This window comes from Corapipo altera, unplaced genomic scaffold, assembly GCF_003945725.1.
Source record: "Corapipo altera isolate COAL_440 unplaced genomic scaffold, ASM394572v1 22b, whole genome shotgun sequence".
Lineage (NCBI taxonomy): Eukaryota > Metazoa > Chordata > Aves > Passeriformes > Pipridae > Corapipo > Corapipo altera.
The window spans coordinates 2,271,544-2,294,935 of record NW_020884876.1 but is presented as its reverse complement, the minus strand read 5'-3'; the positions used below and the strand labels follow the sequence as shown (position 1 = coordinate 2,294,935).

The 23,392-nt window shown below is 41.6% G+C and overlaps 1 protein-coding gene across 3 annotated transcripts in view; it reads left to right on the top strand.

Annotated features, from left to right (window-relative positions):
* Nucleotides 1–23,392, top strand: part of LNX1 (ligand of numb-protein X 1) — a 68,777-nt gene that overhangs the window by 6,885 nt on the left and 38,500 nt on the right. The window contains exon 1 of one of the 3 annotated variants that reach the window (XM_027635825.1): nucleotides 912–1,385. The exons of 1 other annotated variant lie outside the window; for it this stretch is intronic. In XM_027635825.1, the coding sequence (XP_027491626.1) occupies nucleotides 1,294–1,385 (92 nt within the window). In that variant the 5' untranslated portion in view covers nucleotides 912–1,293. Of the gene's footprint in view, nucleotides 1–911; nucleotides 1,390–23,392 lie in introns of those variants that run through there. One more of the 3 variants, XM_027635826.1, reaches the window with a different exon arrangement.

Genomic DNA, 23,392 nt, shown 5'->3' with positions numbered 1-23,392 from the left:
CAACCTTGTTCTTGCAGACACTGTGCAGTACCGTTATTTTTTTTTAAGCACAGCATTAATTAATTATCGCCCAAGGTATCTTATGCCTCTGCCTAATTTAATTCTTGGAAATGCAGAAACCTCTCTTGCCATCATCCCACTTCCAACTCATGGCAGGGCAGGAGAGAAGGACGCTGTGCTCCATCATGCCCAGGGACAGATTGAGCAGACTGAACTGACGCTGTTCTCTTTAACTCTGATGAATCAAGAGAGGGGAGACAAAGTGTGAGACTTTGCTAATAAAACTAATACAATAATAATCATAAACAACTGGTACCTGTGGTGAGAACAGCTCAGACTCCATCTGAAATCTTGACAGAACGTGATCTGTGTACTCAGTGAATAAATTAAAGTAGACTCTGCTAGAGTTACTAGGGCAGTCAGCAGTCCTCACATTTCTTGCATGATTCAGGTTCAGAACAATCCTGGTTTTCAGAAACAAAATGAAAGTTTGCCCTGATCAGAGATGAGGTCACTGATGGGACAAGGTGAGCTTGCTGTTTTATTCTTTGTAATTGACAAGAGAACTTTATATTTTTTTTTTTTAAACACTGGTTACCATGGAGCAGTCCACTGAAAGCATCCTTATTTAAAATGTTTGCTCTTGCATCCTTCAAAAAACCCTGAGAAGGGACATGTCCTTGGATTATTACATGATTTATGTTTGTACAAAAACATCTGACTGGATTAGGGGAATTCAGACTGAGATGCAAACAGCCAGCAGTTGACTGCGATCTTTTGTGGTGTTTTACTTTAAAAAGGTGTGGTCTTCTGATATCTCCTGCTACAAAACTCCATGGGGGGCATTTTTTCCCCCCTTGTCAGACGGCTACACCCTTCCGTGATGCAGTTCAGCTCGTAACCCATCTGCTTGTGGGCAGTGATGTAAACATACCAGCTGCCTCTGAAGAACCACTCTGAATCCTGCAGGAGGCAGGTCTCTTCTCTGAGCATCGCTCTCCTCTGCAGCATAAGTCACTGTCTCGCCAACCATGCTGTGCTGTCCCTAAACCCTCACATCTACCCATCCGAGAGTCAGATCGAGTAATCCTCTTACAGGTCAATGATTTTTGCAGTGTAGCTTCGCTTAAGGGATTTAAGCTTGATTCATAATGTGCTACCATTGCGTTGAAATGGAAAGGCTTGCTTAGAAGGGGCTTGGCTGGCACAAAAGCTTCTCGTTGTGTGTCCCACCAGCACAGAGAGACGGTGGGAAGGAGGAAATCTAGCAGCAGTGCCAGCACTGCACTGAAAATGAAGGCTCTCCTGTTACTGGTCCTACCTTGGCTAAGTCCTGCAAACTACATAGACAATGTGGGCAACCTGCACTTCTTGTACTCCGAGCTGTGAGTACGCACAGTCGCGTTGGCGTCGTGCTCTCTGTCTGTCTGTCTCACCCGAATGGCGGGAAGGGGCTCACCATGAGCATTTTGGGGCGTCTGTCTGTCTGCCTGTGTGTCTGTGCCTGTGCATACGTGCAAAGAAAATCCTGCAACATCTTGCTAACAGCTTTAAACCGTGCTGCTTCCCATCCGGAGGGCTAATAATAGCAGTACGTCCCCATTGCTTTCTGCTTTGGAAGCAGCTGAGACATACTGAGTGAAGCTGCTTTTTTGCGTATCAACTTGCTTTTCTGTGCCGACGATTTTGGTTGTTGGGTTTGCCTTTTTTTTTCCCATTTCCAAATCTGTGTTTCTTCTTTGTTTCCCGTAAATAGCTTTACAGGGAGCTGGGCAGAGAGAAGGGCATCAGGATAGACACCCCCAGTAGAGCACTCTCTGTGTGTACATGCATAATGTTCTGTGTGTAAAGCTGCGTGCCTGTAGCAAAATGCTGAGAAGCCTTTCACCAGAAGTAATTCACTTGAGACAGGAAAGAAATTTCCCATATTTCTGTTTTTGCCCACAGCAGAATGTTATTTTCTCTGTAATGCAAATTTAAATGTAGCAATCTATTCATATATCTTCATGGTTTAACAAAACCCACCTCAAACAACCCCATAGCTCATCTTTCCTACCCATAAAACAAATATTCTATGATATCATCTGTAAATGTTACAACTTTAATTTGTGCTTGAATGTTATTGTACTTAGTTAATAGGGCTTTTATGACTAGAAATAGATATTTGTTCCAATATGATTTCATTTATTATGTTTTGTTTGTATTTTAACAAATTGTTAACTTTCAAGATCTTCATTGAGATAATGAATGAAATAGCTAATTCTTCTCAAAAATGAATAATTACTGTATTATGCCTACGTAATAGAGAATGTTTTAGTAACAGTTGTGATTAGTACCAATGAGAGTAATTTCCAAATGGCTTTGTCTCTACAGAGAGACAAAAATAGCAGTGTTTTTCAGAAACACAAAGTCCCCTTTTAAAATTCTTGTGTGATGTGCACGGCAACTATTAATAATTTAGTCACACTGCATACAACAGCTCAAGATTTCTGTATGCCATAGGTGTTTTTAAACATTTAACAAATCTGATGTTGAGGGTTGCAGCTATGCCCTCATTTTAATTTGCTGAGATTTTGTTTAAGAATAATAATTTAAAAAACCACAAACAACAAAAACAAAAAACAGTTAAGCCAAGCAGACTACAGGAGCAATCAAGCTCAAAACAGAGCAGATGAACACTTATAATGGAAACAATGGCATCTGGGACATCTAGTTTCCAGGAAAACAAACCGATGAGATTAATCAGAGCATGGGCGGAGACACAGCATACTTGCTTTTCTTGGGGAATTCAGGTTCACTGCTTCTGCCAGGGTAAAAGGCTATGATGTACGGTAGCTATTCATCTCTTATTTATTTAGCCTTCTAACCCACAGAGATGTTAGTCGTGCTGGATGTTGGCAGTTGTTCTTAATGGAGTGGGTGTGGACTGGGGCTTGGACGTGCATCTTCAGCTGTCAGCAATGAGAGGTGCACATCCCCTCCCCAGTGCCCAGCCCAGGATGCTACCTGGCATCCTGGTGCCAGGAGACAGTGCTCAGGACCTCCCGCACCAGCCTGTCTCTGACCGGGGCAACGGGAAGCAGGATTTGCGGAGACTGACATAATCCAAAAGGGCACCAGGCAGTTTGAGCTCATTTCAGGAATTTCTCCTACCCTCCAGATGTATTTGGTGCCTCTGGCTGCTGCTGGATGCTGCACAAGGCATTGACATACTAATCTGTGGGATGGTTTCAAGGTCCTTCTTAATAGCAGCAGTTAACAGAAAAAGAGAAATCCCATTTTCAGTCCTGTTTAATCAGTTTATACAAATGTTATGACCTACAGGTTGCTACTTCAGTTGCTTGGACACTTATATGTGGGATGTTTTTAATGCAAAGATTTGTGATACCACAGCCACCAGTGGCCCTGACACAGGGGGGGCACAGGTTAACTACCACAAACTTTTGTATCCCAAACCCCACAGAAGCAGCTTCATAAATCTTTCCCCACAGCCAATTGAAGAGAACCTGCTGTATGTAGTATGGCTTGCAGCACAGCTCAAACTAGATCACAGGAGGCAGAAAACTTTTTTTTAATTTTATCACACTTTTTTTGGTTGCTGGCCAGTAAAAATACTACCCTCAGTCAGGACTCATTATTTGCTTGGCTGTCAGCCACCAGAGATACCAGCCAAGGAGGAAGAGGGGGATGACAGGTTTGCAAGCAACAAGGGAAGAGCTGGAGGACTGTGGGGGATACAGTTACCATCACTGGTGCTGGTGCAAGAGGAAGAATAGAGGCACTGGGATTCATACTGCTCTCCCTCTCACACAATCCATCTCTTCCCTTCAAACAAAGGTTATGTTATTTTTGTTGTGTTGTTGAGGTTCGCTTTAATTTGAAGACATTTTTGTTCCTAAGTGCAGAGTGGGCAGCTTGGGGAATAAGGATTACACTATAGCCCAAAATCCATCTGGAGATGCAAGCTCTGGAATCCATCTAGGAAATAAAGAGGAGATTTTAGGAGATTTGAAGAGGAGAAATGAAGTTGGGGAAAGGCTGTGCCAGACCTTTGCACTTTAGCTGGGTGCCACATGGGTAGGAAAGAGAGGTTGTGGATGTGCTGTAGTGGCACTTTATAGGACAGCTTATAGGTGCCACTATTTTTAATTTTCTATTAGCAGTCTAATAATTATAGACATTCTCAGCAAGCAAATACATACCTCCTGATATTGTCACCTGCACTAAAACTATTTCCCCGGTCGTTGTCTGTTGTCCCTCCCTTGCCCCCAGCAAAAATATTGGCACAGATGATGTTCTTGTCCTTGCTCTCAGCCGAATCATGAAGAGCAGCATGTGGTAAGCCAAGGTCCTCCCTCTTGAGGAGAAGCCCATGGAAACCTCTGTCAGAAGGACAAGAGAAACCTGTGAGGTCTCCCTTGTGAAACCTCTCAGAAGGGGGTGGGATGTAGCCACACCAGCCCAATGGCTCTCAGCATTGTAAGGATCTACATGGGTGTTGAGAAGACCCCACCCCAGGGTCCATGCCTTCTTCTTTATATCCCTGTAAAGCGCCTTTGACAAGCATCTGCTCTCTTTAAGATATCTTCAGAGAGAAAATACTTGCCCAAGCATTCTTTTGAGTCAGGTTATTTTATTCCCTCCAGTTAAAAAAAAGATGTATGGATGAAGAGGCAGTCTGTGGTCACTGTAGGAGGCTCTCCTGACTGTGAGGGCCTGGTGGCACTGCTCACACCGTCACTGTCCCTCTCACTTCATTGCATGAGAGCTGTGTAGCAGAGTATTTCTCAATAGCAGGGTTTTCTGCACCTTGAGTTCAAAGACCCACTTAGAAATAAAATTGAGGAGAAGGGAGTTGCAAGCCTAGGCAGTGACTAACCTCACCTTGTCCCCTCAGGGACCTCAATCACATGGAAAGCATAGGTTGATTTTCAGCCTGATCCCAGCTGGGCACGTGGCCATGCTGACCGAGTGAGTGCCTGGGAGGGCTCTGGGCATCGCGTGTGCTCAGCACAGGTCGAGCACTGGGAAGCCTGTGGCAGCCGCTCCTGCTGGCACTGCTTTTCTCCAAGGATTAAACAGCTCCTGGCCTTAGTCGTCTCTTGTAATACACCAGCTAGATCTATCCCACTAATCTGAATCAAGCCATTATTTTTAAAAATCTGTTTTTTGTCTGGGGGAGATACATAACCTACACCCTTGTGCAGAAAAAAGTACTTTTTTTTTCCTTATCCTTCTTGAGTTTTACATGAAACAGTCAAAGGAATCTCACCAAATTAACTGGCTCAAGTTTCCCCATGTAACTTTTATGTGATAACTACTCTCTTAAATTTCAAAACAGCACTTTGGGCTGGAAGAACTAGTAAAATTTAGTTTCTCTGTTCATTCAGTTTGAAGTGCCCAAATTGAATTTTCTAAATATGCTAAGTGTTGTATTCAGGAGTGCTTGATACAGACTGTGCTGTTAGCATGGGACGTGCAGCAGAAAGTAGTCATTTAATTGACTGAACTGTCTGGGTCCAGTCACCCTTGCCAAAGACTAATTGCCCTCTGTCAAATATGCAGAGTCTTCCCCTAAGCAGCATGATGGGGTCTGGATGTCTCCCCCAGTGTCTGCCACCCTCTCCCAGAGACAGTACCCTTCCCCACCCACACATCCCTCCTGGTTCCACAGCACAGGTTAAAGAATGCTGTGTTTTTGTGGTATGAGTGTTACTGGTTAGCATCTTTTTCCCCAGCACTGTGATTCTAGGTGCAGAAATAAATTCATTTGGAACAGCTCCAGAAACCAAAAACCCTTCGAGAGCATTAAGAATTTGTTGATTCTGCCTGGGAATTTTGTGTGTCAGGAAAGTTAGCATTTCAATCATAGACTGAGAAAGATCTCCTTCATTTCCCTCTATTTATGCAAGAAAGCCACCTTTACTCCATTCACAGCTACCTGCACATACCTGAGATCAGAATTAGACCTCTTATTCTTCTGCTGTGTTTTCTCAAGGCTTCTCACGCCTTTGGAAAAGGCTGACATTGGCCAGCTTCAATCTCAAAAAATATATTTTGTTGCCAAAATTAAAACCTGAGCCAACCAAAAAAAAGTGAAACTCTGCCAACCTGGAAATGCAATGCAACAATTATGGCTGGCAGAAAGGTTTCTTTTCATTAATGACTTATGTCTCAGTTACATTTGATTTTTATGTAGGCTGATCAAAAGAAGTGTGCTTACAAGTTTTACCTGTGTAACAGGAACACAGAGGGGTCAAATCTTATTCCACTTGGAGGTGGCTTCACAACAGGAAATCCACTTTGGAATGGGGACCAGAGAGGGCAAAGCACCAAAGGTCTGGTGGAGTAGGAGGAAGGAGTGAGGTGAGGGGAGTTGCAGGTGGTCAATGGTTACGCACAAGCAGCAGACTCTCATTTCTTGTCTGACTTTAAGCCACACAGGCCATATGCTGCAAGTCTGGCCGACCTCCGCATCTCTCTGACAATTAACCTAGTTTAACACTGGCACTGGCAGCATGACAAGGATATTTTCCCTTGAGCGATTTCTCTGACAAATCTGCCAGAACTGGGCTGTCCTGCAACGTGAGGATAAGCACTGCTCTTGCAGAGCTCTTATGCCTGTCATAGCTTAAATCCTGCTCTGAATACTGTTTGGAGATCAGCTGCAACACAGCTTGTTTCACTGTAGGGAAGCAGACTAGCAGATCTGAGGGTCTTCGATTTATTTAACACTCTTGACCTTTTGGGGGAATCTGCCTTCAAGGTCCCAGGTCCACAGAATAGCCAGCTATGTTTCATGACCTTCTCCATGGTAAGAGCTATTGTTCGGGAACTAGAACTGATTTTCTGCATCTTGGCATGTGACTGCATGTCCATACTGCCTCCCTGAGCCATGCAGTGACACGTGCACAAGGATGCCAACAGCACAGGATACAAAAGCAAAGGTTTTTAAGTAACATTAGTGGCAATGCTGGACTAATAACGGCCTGTGTGACAGCACACGTATGACTGCTTGGGGCTTCTGTTTCAAAAGGAGGGTCCAGGCTGTCCCTCTGTGTTGAACTGGTACCTCAGTGGAGTTATCTGTTGGTCAATGACATGTCTTATGTCGTGACTAAACCCCCACTGCCACCAAAGGACTCCTGGCTTGGAGCTGAACTCTGTTTCGGGATTAAGAATGTGAACTTCTTTCAAAACATATTAGAAAGCTGAATACACCTCTAAGCCTCAGCAAAGTCGCAGCTGGTGAAGACTGCATTTTATGAGTGAATCCTTGGGCTCTCCCTGGAATGTGCTTTATCCATTAATTTAATTTATTAATTGACAACTAATTCTGAAAATAGAGTGAGGCGAGCTCAGGAGCAGCCCAGTGAAATGGCTGGAGATGCTGTGCAACTTTTTCACGAAAAAACCCAACCAACCAACCAAAACTGTAAAGCATCCATACATATTGTACAATATATCCTCCCACTATGAAGGAAAATAGGCTGACTGTAGAAGTGGGCAAGTCAAGTCATATTTCTAGGAAGTTTCTTTCTCGTTTCAGTTGGATTTCTGTTGGCAGCATCCTCAAACCTTATTGATAAGGTTTTGTTCTTCTCAGCAGTGCTGGCAGACAACCAAATTTGTAATGATCACACATTGCATTGACTGTATCTGCTCTGGTATTCATTCTCTCTTCTTTTTACCAAGATACTGAGCTGAGTATAGAAAATACTTGGGTGAGGAGTAAGAAGTCACAATTGAATCCTCTGTCTTAATGGAGTTGTCTTGCTCCATGACACTGCTGTGACACATAGCATGAAGTAGGCTAAGACAAGATGTCTGCAGTTGCTGGAGCCATGCTTAGTTTTTATTTGTTCTTCTGCTAATTCACTGTATATTGCTAATTCACTGTATATTATTTACCTGAATAATGTAAAATAAGTAAATAAAATGTCTTTGGAGCTATAAATTTCATCTAAAAAATTCAAACATTAGTGTATTACTTTGGAAATTGCTTTTCCCTCCTCCGCTCTCTTGAAATCATGTTGGCAGGAGGCAAGCGTTTTAGATCAGCAAGTCATTTCATGTGCACGTATTAGGAAGCTTACACCTCTCTTTATATTACGCATTGCAGTCCCATCATTTACTAGACAGTGTGTAATATATTCTTAATATAGAATTTCAATAATTTAGTAATCTCTTACTTAGAGGACAAGGGGAATCTGGCATACTCCAAGGGTTGTATTTTCCTCTCTCCTCTGCAGAACTTAGTGAACAGAGATTAGTAAACTGATGGCCTGGTTCTGTTTTGTGTTTTATCAAGAACAGACAGTACTAATTTTAAAATTCAGGTATTTTCTTTTCTCCTCCCATATGTGATAAGCATTACTGCTAGACATCATTTTTAATATTAAGCTAGCACTAGTGATGTCCCACTGTTTTTAACTTTCTTCCCATGTAAAAGGAGTAGTGGAATGGTTTCACAGAAACATCCAGAGAGGCCTCTTCGCTTGTGTATTTTATAACTCAATAGTATGAAAGGTCAGAAAACATCCCTTGTGGAGCAGGCTTTAATGGAAAGGAGATGGGCATGATTAACCAAATCCATACTGTGATCCATGGGAGACCACTGGAAGCAGAGACTATGCTGTGCTGCTGCTATTATATGAGGATGTGTAGGTTGATATGGATGAGCAAGGCTGTTTCGCTTAATATGTATGAACACCTCCTGCCAAGCAGCTAAATTACAGTCAGAAATAAGTGCTCTTTATGAAAAGCACATGTTGCAACCCAGCCCTTTGCCAAGTAGGTTTTGCAGTGGGAGTGAGAATCCCAGGAGTTGGTTGTGACTTGCCCGTGTTGGCTCCCAAAGGAACCTCACCAATGGTTCTGGTTTAAACAATTGACACATCTCTCCTTCAAGCATTACTACCTGGTTTGTATTTACTGCAAAACAAATAACAAATAAATAACAAGTGCAGTATATATATACTGGCATTTCTTTTTTTGTTCTTGGTACTGCTGTGCTTACAGTTGTCTTCAGGATCTGTTGTGGGGATGAGCAGAGTTGAAACTTTGAGATGAAAGTTGCTGTTACTTTGCTCCAACGCAGCCTGTGATGAAAATATTGATACTAACAACATCAGTAAATCAGTTTAGATATGCTGAGAAGATCCTGCTGTGGATGCCCAGTGGTATCTACTACAATCTATGCCATCCTTGTGCCCCCCTGCTGCAACCTGGACCCTGGCTTAGGACTAGCAGGGTCCTGCACATCCTGCACAGCCTCTGGTGTTGGAAACATGCTGTATTCTCCACATCTGCTTTTTATCTGCACTGTGCTGTCGCGGGTCAAGGATATGGCCAAACAAATGTACTTTTCTTGGTACCGTGTCTATAGATTTTCTCAGTATCCATTTTTAAATGGCATTTAAATTTTGCATATCTTGATGATTTTTACTGGATTGACTGTGTGCTGTTTCTAACAAACAAGCCACTTTCAGTTTCTTCCCTCAGAGGAGATTAAATTCCAGTACATTTTTATTTTATCCTTCCAAGGCATGAATGTAATGAAGTTGGACAGTAATGGTTGCTGCATTTCACTTTTTTTCTGCTCTTTCCCCAGTGGCCTAAGTATCTCTAAGTTTGAAGGCACTTACAGCTATGGTCTTTGAGTTCAAAATAAATCAGAGGAGAATAGACCAAAGCAGGACACAGCACTTAATAAGATATATTGTGTACATATAAACTTGCACTTAATATGTTGAGCTGACAAAACAAACAAGGCAGATCTGCCTTTTTTGTAATCGAGGCTTGAATTAATGTGACCTAAATGAACAAAAGAAATTTATGAGGGGAGGCCAAGACCAAGAAACCCTCTTCTAGAACTGAAGAACTGTAATCCATACCAGATATTTTCAAAAAACATTTGCTCCTATTCCACCTATTTCACAACACCATATCCTCCCCTTCCCTGTCCTCTCCTCCCCTCCCCTCCCCTGCCTTCCCTTCCCCTCCCTTTCTCTCCACTCCAGCACACGCTTAGTTACATCCTTTGTATTTTTGCTAACTCAGTATTGGAGAGAGGTTAACAGTCTATTTCTTAGAGAGAAAATGCATTTCACAGATTTTCTTTTTGTTAAGGGCTGATAATTGTTGTTCAGATTTTCCCGTGCTTCATGTCTCCTCTGTTATTCAAATCCCCAGGAAATAGCAGTTGACAACTAACACAAAAAATACTATAGTGATTTTGTGCCCTGTGGTGCTTTACAACACCAAGAAAAGTCACAGCTGACAGCATGGAAGTTTTTTTGCCTGTGATGAGGGAGCTTGATTTGCTTGTATGTTGGGTAAAAATAAGTTTGCTCTTAAACAGGTGCTTATCTTTATGCAGAGTAGTGTAAACTTTCTTGACACTACCTACCAAGCACAAATAGGCTGTTTCTGTCCTATTTATGTTTTGAGAGAAGATGCAGGTTTGAAAGTCTTAAAATAGGTTCTTCTCTTGATTCCCTTGACATGACTTGTAAAGCTCATTCAGTCTCTGTCATCACCAGTGCCAGGCCGTGTTTTGGTTTTTTTAGCCATTTTCCACCTGACTGCTCCTGGCTACTCTAAAGCTTTGTCTTTCCCTTGCTTGCTCTCAATTCCTGTTTTCTTCACACCTCTGCCCTTGCCTCTTGCCTCTCCCACACATCTGCCCCACTGGGTCCAGCAGTACCAAGAGATGAAGGTTATCCAAGAAGTGTGGCCTTGAACACACACAGCAGGACAGCAAAATGTTTATTCTCTCTGGTAAAGGCGAATGGAACTGGTTTAAAAACACAAGATGCTCTTGGACTGAACTGTGAATAGAGATCACACAACTGTAATGTCAAACTCACTTGAAGTTGGTAAATTCAGTTAGTCCATTGATAGACACTTCTGCCAGGGCTGCACAAGCCCTGTCCTCTTTGTTGTAGTGGTGGAAAGACCCTGTCTGCTCCCTTCTTTTGTCTACAAGCACCTGACTGGTCTGTGAAATAGTCTGTGGAAGGGCTATTCCCTTGAGTGTCTTGTCTTGTTCAAGGAGAGTGAGAAAGAAAAGGAAAGAGAGAAACTGGCTGATTTGATCTGTTAAAGACCCTTGTGGTTGACTCCAGCAATGCTGAAAACACCAAGCCATGTGTCTTCCATCACTTTGCACTATTGCAGCACTGCAAAATTCTGAGCTGGTTATGTTTCTTAATTTAAATTTATAGATTATTGTATGAGTAATGTATTGTGAATATAAGCTTCAGAACTTAATTTCAGCAAAACATGTAGAGCTGAAGGCTAAAAACAAAGAAACCTGTATGGATTGACCAGATATGATGAGACTCTCTTTATATTCACTTCAGTAGTCTTGGTGAACTCTAAATATTTATCTGTTAGACTAAACATAGGTTAAGGCAGGCCATGAAAATAGCTCAGTTGAAGAGCTGACATCTAATCAGAGTTTTATCAACTGATCTGCTGCCTAGTTAAATTACCGTCTGGACTGAAATTCTTAAAAGAGTTGCAAACTGCCCTACAAAACCCACTACAAGTGGTGAGAATAAAATAAGACAAAAAATAAGGATCGTAAGTTCTCTCCCTATATCGTTCAGTTCCTCTTGCTTAGTTGATTTGTTTGGTTCAAGAACCTCGCTCTAGTTGTTCTCTGCCTGCTATTCCAGTACCTAGACAGAGGACAGTATGGAAGAAGTAATGAAAACAGAGTAATATCAATGTGCTTGATTTTTTCCTCACTTAAATTCATACTATACAGATATTATCCCATTGACTTCGACAAATTACTCTCTTGAATTTCATTTGAATGAATTTGGAAGAAAGTAAGGTTTTGCATACATGGACAAACTTCTATTTTTCACACCTATAGAGCAGAGAGATGGAATAATAGAGATCCAAAAAAATATTTTTGAGAAAGGAGCATCTAACCACACTAATTCACAGCATGCAGTTTTTAGCAGAAACAGCAATTTTAAAAAACAGAACATCCCTTGAGGGCATGTGGGTGAATAAGTTGAAACAATATGAATAAAATGTCATGGACTCCAGCTTCTGCAATCTCTGTGACAACCTCTCCCTCCCTCAAAAAATACACACCCCTGTGTGGGAGCTTTGTAAAACCTCAGACTGCACTTTTCCTATCCCTTGTGACAATGGTAGCTGTATGACAACAGATCTTAAAAAATTAGGACTTTTCTCATGCTTTCTTTTGTTGAAATTTATCTCCCTGCATTGACAGACACAAACTATGACCTTCGCACTGACCAGAAAGTCCCTTTGGAGTAGAATATTTTCGGGAGAGTAGCAGGATGGCGATAAAACAGTGTCCCATTGCTGAATGGTCAGATCTGCCCCTTAAGGGCAAGGGTGAGAAAAGGTCTCTGTTTGTCTCCAGCATTGAAGCTTGTAAGTCCTTGTAGGGGTCATCCACATCACTACAGAGAGCTCCAAGGGGTTTGGGGGTGAACAGACCTGCTACCTGTCTCATAAGCTACTGAAGAAGCTGAACAGCATAGTTGTAGGCTAGGGATTAATCCTGGCCCCCTTTCACCAACCCCTCTGGCTGACCACAATGATGGGGATGAAGCAGAAATCATTTTGACTTCTCTATTTCACCTCGGTGTGCCAGGCACGAGGAAACAGAAGGATCAGGTTTGAGGGTTTTTTTCTGTTGACTGAAGGGAAATTCTGGGCTTGCAGTTTCTTCCTTCAAAAAACCTCAGTGTGTTTTTTTTCCCTACCTCTTGGCAGTGCCTCAGAGGGGGATAGGTCTGGCACCATATGGCACACCTCCCTCTGTCTGTCCCTGTCCTCCTGCCTGGGGAAGCTCCAGTCATCAAGGAGGACAGGAGACAGCCCATGTCCATCTGAGACCTGCTTTGGCTTGCTGCATGGGCATACATCAGCAGGATTTCAAAACAACCTTGAGATAGTGTTTTGCCTCGGAAGGTGCATGCCTTCCTGCAGAGCCCAGGAACAAACAGCATTTCTCTGCTTTCTGTGGAACAACTGGCCCTGCATGGATCAGGTGGCTTGCCAAGGAGGCAGATGAAAGGAGACAGGTAGAGCCATGGGTATGATCTGAAATCCTCCTACGGACATTCTGTAGACATGACTGTGACTAAGCAGTAGAGTGCTGATTTAGGGCTATCTCAGCTGCAGCTTCTGCACTGAGGCATGCCTGTGCTCCCGTTTGTCAGAGAGAAACAGGTAAACTGGATCCTAAGTGATTATATAGCTTACATGTCCATTTTTCAAGCAACTGTTTGCTATTTGGAAAGTTAGTCAGGCTTGGTCTCCCTGAGCAATGTTTTCAAGAAAAGATTATGACTGTGTGAAGCATTATTCTGGAATCACATATTGTGCTGTCTGCTGATGACAACTCCCTCGGCACCTTTTTTTTTCCTCTCTCTGACATTTCCAAAAAGAACAGATGTGCTGCTTATGGTCCCCTGTGCCAGGGAAGCAGTTGCTGATGTTATTCTCCCCTCCCTTCTGGCTGCTTTGCAAAGAGTGCTTCTTCTAGGTCTTCTGAAATAGTCACATTGCAGAGAAATGGTCCTCACCCTTCCAAGCCAATGGTGAGTTGTCAGGTACAGGACTGAGCACAGAAATTTAGATAACCCACGATTCTGCATCTTTAGAAACACATGGACATTTGAAATCCCACCCTCTTTTGTGCTTTGATAAGGTAGATGGGTGTCTGTTGTTTTCATTCTCCTCTCTTCTTTTTGCTAGAGATACTGAGGTATCCAATGGAGAATAAAAGTGCTGTTCCTATGGTTAGGGCTCTATGGGACTGCTTTTATTCTTACTCGTTTTTGTGCTATGGTAGTTTAAAGAATCCGAAAGTGAGCCAAATCCTGTGTTGTGGGAGACATTGAACAAAAAACATTGTAAGCAGTAAGTGTTTTTTATTACACATTAAATAAGGTGAACCTGTAATTTGTTTTCAAGATGTGGCATGTTGAGGGGTAGACCCTGGCTCTCACATAAACCCAGACGTTGAACAATGAGACATTTGGTGCCCAGAAGAAAGGACAGGGAAGAAGGGACAGAAATTATCCCAAAAAGATGGTTTAAACACACAGGGAAGTTAATCCATAAGAAAGTTTGGTGACGTGACAATACTGTTCTTACTCAAGGGTAGCTTCTCTGGTGAATACTCTTACTCTGGAACAGGCATGTCTCCTGGGACATTATTCTCAGATGCATGTGTCTACATGTATAATATACATAGTGTACCTAAGGTGTCATTCCACAACAACTACAGTAATCATGTATTTCCCTGTTGCAGACAACCCCTTAGGAAGCAGCACCATCTCTGGAGACTGAATGTGGTTAACCTTTGCAGAATAGTTTGTGCTCAATTTTGGAAGGTTGTCTTAATGCCACTATCTAAGAAAACCCTCCTACATGATGCTGTAACAGCTTCAATTAGCTTTTAAAGAAATAAGAACATAATTTGGCACAAGGCTATTCTGTTTACAATCACTAATTGTTAGGTATTTATTTCCCTTTCTTCCACCTCCTCCTTTTCTCTCTATATTGCACTCTTAGAAGCACACAGTTCTGAGTGTCTGGCTTTGCCCTTCAGGCAGCAAATTTGTTTCAGGGCAGTTAAGGAAGTTCAGAAGCTGAAGATAGGTAAACCACCAACCACTGGTCCAAGGCATTACAAAAAATTACTGAAACAGAAATCCATGTCTCAATTTCTAATATAAATATTTAAATGCACTACCAATTTTGTTTAGTCTGTCTACTCATTTTTCTTTAATCCTCAGCGTCCATGTCAGGCTGAGGCAGATATTTTGGAACCAGAGGAAACCTTCTCATTGTGTCTGTAAGACTATTCTGTGTTATATTGCTTGTTGAGCCATCTGCATTGAGAGGCTGTTGTGGTTACATTTACATGAAGTAAGTAGGACTTGGTTTATATATGTTTGAATCTGGGCTGCAAACATGTCCAATGCCCCCAGCATGCTGCTGTCCACTGGACATTGGTGTAGATGTCCAGCTGGAGATCTTGTCTGTTGGTGATGGCTTGGGTCGCCTTGAGTGATGCCTTTGCTGTGAAAATTAGCAGATGATGAGGCATGGCATAAGCATGCTGCTGGAGGTTAGATTGCCAGCTGCCTTCTGAAGGACCAGGGTCATCTCAGTATGAAGAAGACAAATGTAATTATCCCCTTCTCAGAGCTGATAATGAAATGACATCATTTCCTATGCCACCTTGGTTTTCCTTCAGGGAGTCCATCATTACTGCTAACAAGACCCAAGTCTACTTAAATTGTGACGTTAACAAAATCACAGCCTGCACTGGAACAGCCTCGGGCACAGAGGCTGTCTGAGTCACCCAGATGCCACAAACTGTCACAGAGAATTCACGGTTTGGATTCATTTCAGGACAGCCTGTCGCACAGCAGCCCAGACCCATTTTGTGGGAGCAGCAAGGTCAAGCAGGATGTTCCCTCTCCTAGGACAGCAGAGGCAAGGCCACTGTCGTGGATAACCCAGGCGAATATAATTGCAGCTCATGCTTAAGGTTCAGTACTCCAAACATGCTCCACAGGTTTTCCCACCCTGTTCTAGGTGCCCAGTTGCATGCATGATGTTTATATTTTAATACTGAAAGCAAAAATAGTCATTAGAGCTTGAATATTGGAATTTTCAAGGCTGCAGTGTTGTAAAAGGGGAAGGAAAGAGCAGCTTCCTAAAGAACATTTTGTGCTTTTTTTTCTGTTTCCTGTATTTTAGTAGGATGAGCACAAAGTTAATGCGTTTTGTAACAGGATAATATGAGATGACTGCTTCTTATCCAGAACATTTTTTAAAAAATTGGAATAATTAAAGAAAAAGAGTGTAAACATCCAGTATCTGAAGTATCTGAAGGGGGCCTACAGGGAAGCTGGAGAGAGACTCTTCATTAGGAACTGTAGTGATAAGACAAGGAGTAATGGGTACAAATGGAAAGAAAGGCAAATAGGTTAAATATAAAGAAGAAAGTCTTTACTGTGAGGGTGCTAGATAATCTCACCTAGGCTTCCTCTCCCATAAAAGGCTGGACCGCACGATCTCTCGGAGTCCCCTCCAGACTAGGCTCTCCTATGATTTTACAGTACTTGTCTTTGTTAGGGAAATACACTTTGTGTTGTTGGTAATGTGGTACCCACTTCTGAAGGCATCTTTTGTAATTAAGGAGTTTCAGGGTTGAATTCCTGCTTGCACCCTAATTTGTGTGTTTTATTCCTTAATTTACTAGTTATATCCTGGTCATCTAAGAAAGCAATACACAAATTTACAGAGAGGTTCTCAACCTGTACCTGGAGCCTCTAAGGGCATTTCTTCAGCTTCAGATGGACTTGTGTGCCTAGATGGTGTTGCCAGGTTTTTCCCAAGAGACTGGCTGGACGATGAGAGGACTGTGCCTTTTCTTCTTAAGAACCTCTCCCAAATTGAACTGAAAAGCCACAGCAGACTTTGAAGCAGGGCTCAGTTTCTCCCTCCCCAGGTGACAGTTTTTCATTTGGAGGCAGCATTGGACTCCCTCTTGCTTAATATACTTCTGAATAAGCTTCAGCAGGAGGAGCAGAGATCAGCGTTACCCCAGCCTGACCTGAGCTTTAGTGGTTAGAACATCCAGAAAACTGAAGTGTGAGGGTGCAAGCTCTGTCAACCTCTCCTGCCACCAAGAGCTGACAGTGGTCTGCATACAACAGGAGGAAAACTGCACCCCTGCCTTTTTGGATACTTTCCATGATATTGAACTCAACGCTGCCAGTAAGGACCTGTGCAGGGATAAGGGTGACCAGATTGGGGTTTTTTTTAGATTTAGTTAAAGGAATTCTGTTTAAAAGTATTTCTGATAGTTCTGTTAAAAAATGGTGATTAAAAAAAAGTATTTTTCACAATTTTTACAGCATAAGTGAGCATTTCCGACTATGTGAGCTTTCAGAAGACTATAAACAACATTCCAGCCATACTTGTGCTGTGGCTGGATTTAGGCTTTCTGAAGCCCTTGAATGCTTTTACAATGTCTGTTTATTTTAATGGACGGGTGAAATATCTCACTGAAATATCTCATATTCAACTGGGTGGAACCCATGAACAGTGAAGACTTTTTCATGTCCAGTGGGTCTGGGGGTATTTGTTTAGTAAACTGGCTCATGATGTCCCTCTGATCCATCTTCTTCCAATCATATGTGCAAAAGAGAAGACTGCAGAGCTAGGAGAAGTAGAAGCCAGAACAGTGTTTCTCCATCAAAATGTGCTGTTGGCTATGTTATCTTCACATACACACACAAAAAAAGAGATTTTAGTCAATAACGTGACTTATGTACTCCTTATGCCAGTGTTGATACTCATTCAAGCTGAAACCCTGAAACTGAGCTCTGAGACACACCAGGAAATGTTGTATTCTTCCTTCCCCACCCCTACAAGAAGCCCATGTTGTTCTAGGGTCTTAAGACACAGTGATTCATGAGTCACATGCAGTTTACTTATAGGACTGATTTGGGGTCCTTGTTGAATATTAGACATTGGATTTGATATGATTATGGGAAACATATGACATTTTAAAAAGCTACTTAGTTGTACCAGCAGAGATGTTTGCTCAACACTCAGATGGGCATCTGATATGGATCTCTGTGGTTTTTCAACTGCTGTGGTGTGCTGAGATCTCCTTTTTGTGATCTTCCCTGTGAGGAAACAAATATGTGTTTAGAGCTTGATATGTACTAAGATGTGTTGGCAATATAATTTAGATACCCATGCTGACATAAAACAGATCTTATGTGACTTTTGTGTCACAATGGTCAGAGAGAACTGCCACAAGAGCTAGAGCTGTGCGTGGCTGTCCATAGCATGTTCTATGAACAAGACAGTCTGAAGACAGAATTAGTTATTTACTGGCTGCAGCTCCCTTGTTTCCTGTAATTTCAGATTCCAGTGGAGAACATAGTAGTAAACCCAAGGGCTGGGTTGAAAACATCTTGAAATTGAACACAGTGGTCCCTTTGTATTATTTTTTATCTAGAGATTTATGTGCATGTGTAACTGCTTTGTGCCAACAGAAGCCTCAAACCTGCTTTCAGGAGTGCTGGCCTGTTGAGTCTGTGACATAGCAGATATTGTAATTAGTTTTATTTTAAAAATAAATGTGTGCTAAGTACATGTAAATTCGAAGTTTCTCTCTGGCGGGTTCTTCTGTCTGTAGCTGTAAGAACTGGGTTACACTGATCCTGTCAGTCTTGTTAAAAAACCAAAGACTGCTTGTCCCATTGCAAGCATATTTTGCTCACTGCATCATGAAGCTTTTATAGTATAGGTGGGGATAGTAGGAGGGGAACACAATGCTGAGATACTGAGTTCCAGGAGACTAGTTATACCTGTTGAATATAATCCAGTGATCAAAACACTGAACAATAATCATGAAAAGCACATGAATCAACAGACTGAATGCTTATTCTTAATGTTAATTATATGTGTACCTGAATAATTTGAAAAATGTGGCGTATTAGATTGTGTGGTGCTATGAAGAACAGCATTGCAATGGCTTAAGAATTTCTTTTCCTTGCACTTGTTGTTTTTGTCACAGATAACTTGATTTTAGCGGCATTAATATTTTTTGAGCTTTTGTGTATATATGCTGTGATTTTCCTTAGGTTCATCTTTTTTAGTTAGTGTTCTAAATGAGGAATATTTTAAGTGATCACTGCAGCCTCATTACATACAGTCTGAATTCCTACTGTAAAAAGGTTGTGTTATTATTATTTTATTAGTATAGGGCAAAATCAGTGGTCAATATTGCCAGCAGAGTGCTAGTGCTGTTCTTTGAGTGGTCTTGGATGGGCTTGAAAAGCAGATACGAAGCTGAAAGCTGCTGATGGCAGGTCTTACATTGCTTTCCAAATACCCAGCTGACACATATTGCTCATGATTGCTCCCTTGTGCACAACTTCAGTAGACAACAGGAATGTACAAATATTGAGAAGTACCCAAACTTTTAATGAAGAAACCTCTCAAGGGTCTTTTTAATTTGTATTCTCACTTTCTTTTGGAACAACATTCAAATTTTACTCTTCTTCAAGAGTGGTGAAGGTTGGAGGCTTTAGGTATGTTTTATAGATAATGATGCCATTCTGGAAGGTGATGAAAGAACCTGGTAAAGTTTTCATCAAGCTCCACTTTTGCTGAGTCAGGAGGAGTTTCCAGTGCTTTAATACAACACTTGAACAGGATTAGTGGGTTTAAATTATGTGTTATATGTTGAATGCTATAAGTACTAGAAGCCATTGGCGAGGTTTACAGGCTCTTACCAGCTCAAAAATGCTAGTTCCATGTGTCTTATTTTTCTCTCTTATTTTGCTCTGAATCTCCTAACCAGTTACTCATAGATTTCTTGCTGTGTCACTAACAGAGCACCTACCAAGAATTAGAGATAGTGTGCTGCCTCTCTGTTTTCCTTGTTTGTGTCAGCTGGTGTGAGTAGATTGCATGAGATATGTAGATCACTCTTAGGGAGCTTCAGTCTTTAATTAAGTTCAGTATAAATAAATACAGCTCTTGTTTTGCCTCACACAAAATCACTCTGGTTCTGTACTTCTGGCCAGTAACTTCCTTGTGATGACAAATGTTTGTTTATAGTAATCTAGGAGCAAATACTAGGCTGACTGCAGTCTTTCACCCTGGTTAACTCCTCACTTTTGTTGCTTGATCTACTTGTGCTCTATGAGCATTACATTTAAAAGCAGCATTGGAAAAGAGAGAAGCTCTAGGAGCAACTCAAGGCTATGCCTTATGTGAGCAGTGGGAACAGGCTGCTGGTATGCCTTTGTGCATTCTGAGAGCATTTGTGACTTGGACACAGGTGGGGAAGGGGCAACAGAAGGCAAAGCCACTAAGTCAGTTGTGAATATTGACTTCTATGAAGTAGTGGTTATGTTATGCAAACACAAGAAGGTGTGCTAACCCATAAAAAAGAGCTGTCATTTCCAGCTTGGCTACTGATTTGCCCATCTCAGCTCTCTCTAGCAATTTAAAATTCCATTCTCCTCTATGTTAGATAGCTGCAATTTTTTGGAATATTTTTAAGACAAGAACTTGAAACGATAATTGAACCTTGAAGAGAAATCAGTACAGTTGTAGTTTCAAAATTATCAGTGACAGAATAATGGCCTAGAATAAGTGTCAGGAGAGAAAGAGAACATGATCTGGACCAACAATTTGTACATAGTCCCAACAACAACTGGGATCATTGCACAATAATTCCAGACATGATTTTTGCCCACAATTGCAGGCAACTAGTATTGTTTACCTATTTCTTACAATTCCCTGTTCCCATGATAGATGTTAATGGTCCTTTTAAAAGATTTCATAATAGATGCTGATGATGCTGGTTGAAATACAAATTTTTGAGTTTTAAAGAGAAGGGGGAAAAAAACTTAAACCACATGTTACATGACACTTTGGTAGCATGTACATGAAGTTAAAACTCTACGATTTATTTAAGATTAAGAATGTGTTCCAAGTTCTTTCAGCTCTGCTGAAATCTAGTAGGAAATGTGGAGATTCCTCTTTTCTCTTGGTATGAGCAGTCAAATTTGAAATAGGGATTTGGTTTCCATTGAATGTTTTTTCAGTTTGTGCCTGGCACCAACTCTGTCCGTTGGTAGTTTTGGAAACTGTGGGGTCTGAACTCTGAACTGCAATTCCATTCTTCATCAATGCAAAATACTTTCAAGGGCCTGTACCAAAATCACTAGCCATGCTTACTTCTTCTCCTCAGCAAACAAATCACAGAAATGGGAATATGTCACTGTAGCTGAGGACTAAATTGTAATTATAAAAAATGATCCATATTTATTTTCCTCATATACTTAGAAAACCTTACTTTTTTAAATGTATGGGAACTGTGACTTGTTTGTCTAGTGGTGGACCCAAATTTATACAGAGTAGCTGATGTGGAAATGTAAGTATACAAATACTCTTGCGCACGTTCCTTATATAATGCACAAATATATTTTGTTTGACAGCATCTTAGTGCAAAAGCATTGTGAAAATGACAGCCCTTCCCTGGGGTCAGATCTTTACAGACAGGACAAAGCACAACTTTAGGCTTTGCTAGTAAGGTAGTTCCAGAGTTTACTGAATTGTGATGTCTTCATTAATACAAAAAAGTGTGGAAAAAAACCTTGGGAAACCATAACAGGAATAGGCAGAAATTAAACTGAAAAAGATAGGTATTTGAGAGGTTTTTCCTATATTGTGGGAAATTATTTAAGCTTAATAACTTTAGCTTAAAGAAATAAATATTATGAGGACCTTTATAAATATTTGTAGAGTAATAAAGCAGAAATATAGAACCACTAAATCTACTCTGTGTTTATACTATAGCAAAACCCCCTGGCTGACAATAGAAAGCAAATAACATGAGAAAATCTCTCTGACAACTAGGCAGATAAGCCATTTGCCTCATCTTAACTTCTATCATATCTATCTCTGGCTGACACCAAAAAGAGCAGTGTTTATGGAAGCGTAGGAAGGAATTGCTGATCCTCAACCCTCTGGAGGCAGCAGGGCTCATGCCACTGGCCCATGCTATGCTCCCAGCTAGCCCTGATGCCCCAGGTGTCAGGCAGCTGTCTTTAAAAGGCTTTTTTTTATAGGGTTATTGAAATGAAAGAGCAGTAGTAACTGGAACAATTTCCTACTTAGGATGGCAAACCTTTGACACTGAGAGATCATCAGGGACAGGATACCCAAGTGCATCAATGCCAGGGTACAGAGGGCACAGAACAGCAGTGGTAAGCACTTGGAAATGTTGCTGGCATTATGGAATTCAAGTGCAGGTGCAGAGAATAGCCTATTTCTAGTTGCGTGCTTAGGTATGTTTTTTGCAGCCTGTCTTTCAGCAAGTGTCCACTGGAAACTGTAATCCAGGACTTTAAGCTTTGCTTATTAGATGGTTCATTCCCTTCTTTATCAATATTGAGGAATGTTTAATGCAGGGAGGACCTTTCTAGACATAGCTGGTGATTACAGTAGCTTGAGGAATGCTCTTGATATTCTTTAAGAAAAGCAGAAAAAGCGAATGTGTTAAAAAAAATTAGATACTTCTTTATGAAGCTTTTTTTCATATGCAGCATTCACACAGTGGTTATTCCTTGCAAGATCTCAGAATTATCAAGGAAAAATCATTGATGTTAAGCATTCAGTTCCAGGATGGATTTCCCTATATAGCAAAGAAAACAAGAAAAAAAAAAAAAAAAAAAAAAAAAAGAGAAATTTTGCACATAGGATGAGGATTCATAGAAGCCAGTTTTCTGAGCAAGGATGATATAACATCATTGGGTGATTGGGTGCAAACAGCAGTAGCATAGTGGTCACCTTCACTGCTGAAGACATTGATGTCTCTGGCCTCTTCAGCACCCATATAGTTGGTCCTGATGGGAACTGTGCATTTGGTGCATTTTAGCTTAGATCTGTAACATGGGATTTGGTTGGAGTTTAGATGCCTTGCTCCTTTCTCATTTTTGGCTACATTTCCTGGTGCACAGTTGACAAAAGTAAGATCAGAAGAAGGATGTCATCCCTGTCTGAGAGCTGATCAAGTCACTTCACTTCCTCATGATGGAGTTTCAGAAAATTTTAGAGTTTAGGCGTTTGGCCTGAAATCCATGTGGTGGGTATTTGGGTTGTGTCAGTCACTGCTGATGCACACATGGTGAGAATGGTTCCCGTGGGGCAGGAATTGTCAACACCTTCTTGTGAGTCAGGCTCTCCAGTTCAAGCCCCCCTCTCCTTTCTTCCCAGGCACAGCAGGAGCCTCTCACCAGGGTCTCACAAGTGAGGTTAATCAGCACCAGGTTATCCAGGACGCTCCTAGCTGATCAGCTTTGGTTGCTCCCTCAGCCTTTCCACTGAATCAGTTCAGAGGTACCAGAGCAGTCGGGAGCATTTGTGTGACAGGGGGTAAGATACACACTGTTGGTACTTTGGATCCCAGCTTGTGTCCAGCCCAAATTACACAGGCATGAGGCTACTTGCAGTGAGAGCATAGCTGAAACATACTTGTCTACCCTGATCAGGGTTTGGTTTTGGATCAGCACTGACAGCCCATTATGCAGTATTTTCTTCTGCTGGGCAATCGTAAATGCTTTGTATACATTATTTTTAATTTCATTCAGACAATATGTCCACGGCTGCTGTACTAAAGCAAAATAGCTCCAAAATATGAGTGTGCTGGAAGTGAGGTTGGGAAAGCACGAATGGAACTGGGCAGGGAGGGTTCCTGCTCTGTTTATTTGCATCAGACCTGGCTCACAGGCACTGTGACTTTAGATTCACTTTTTTCCCCTGTTTCATACCCAGTCAA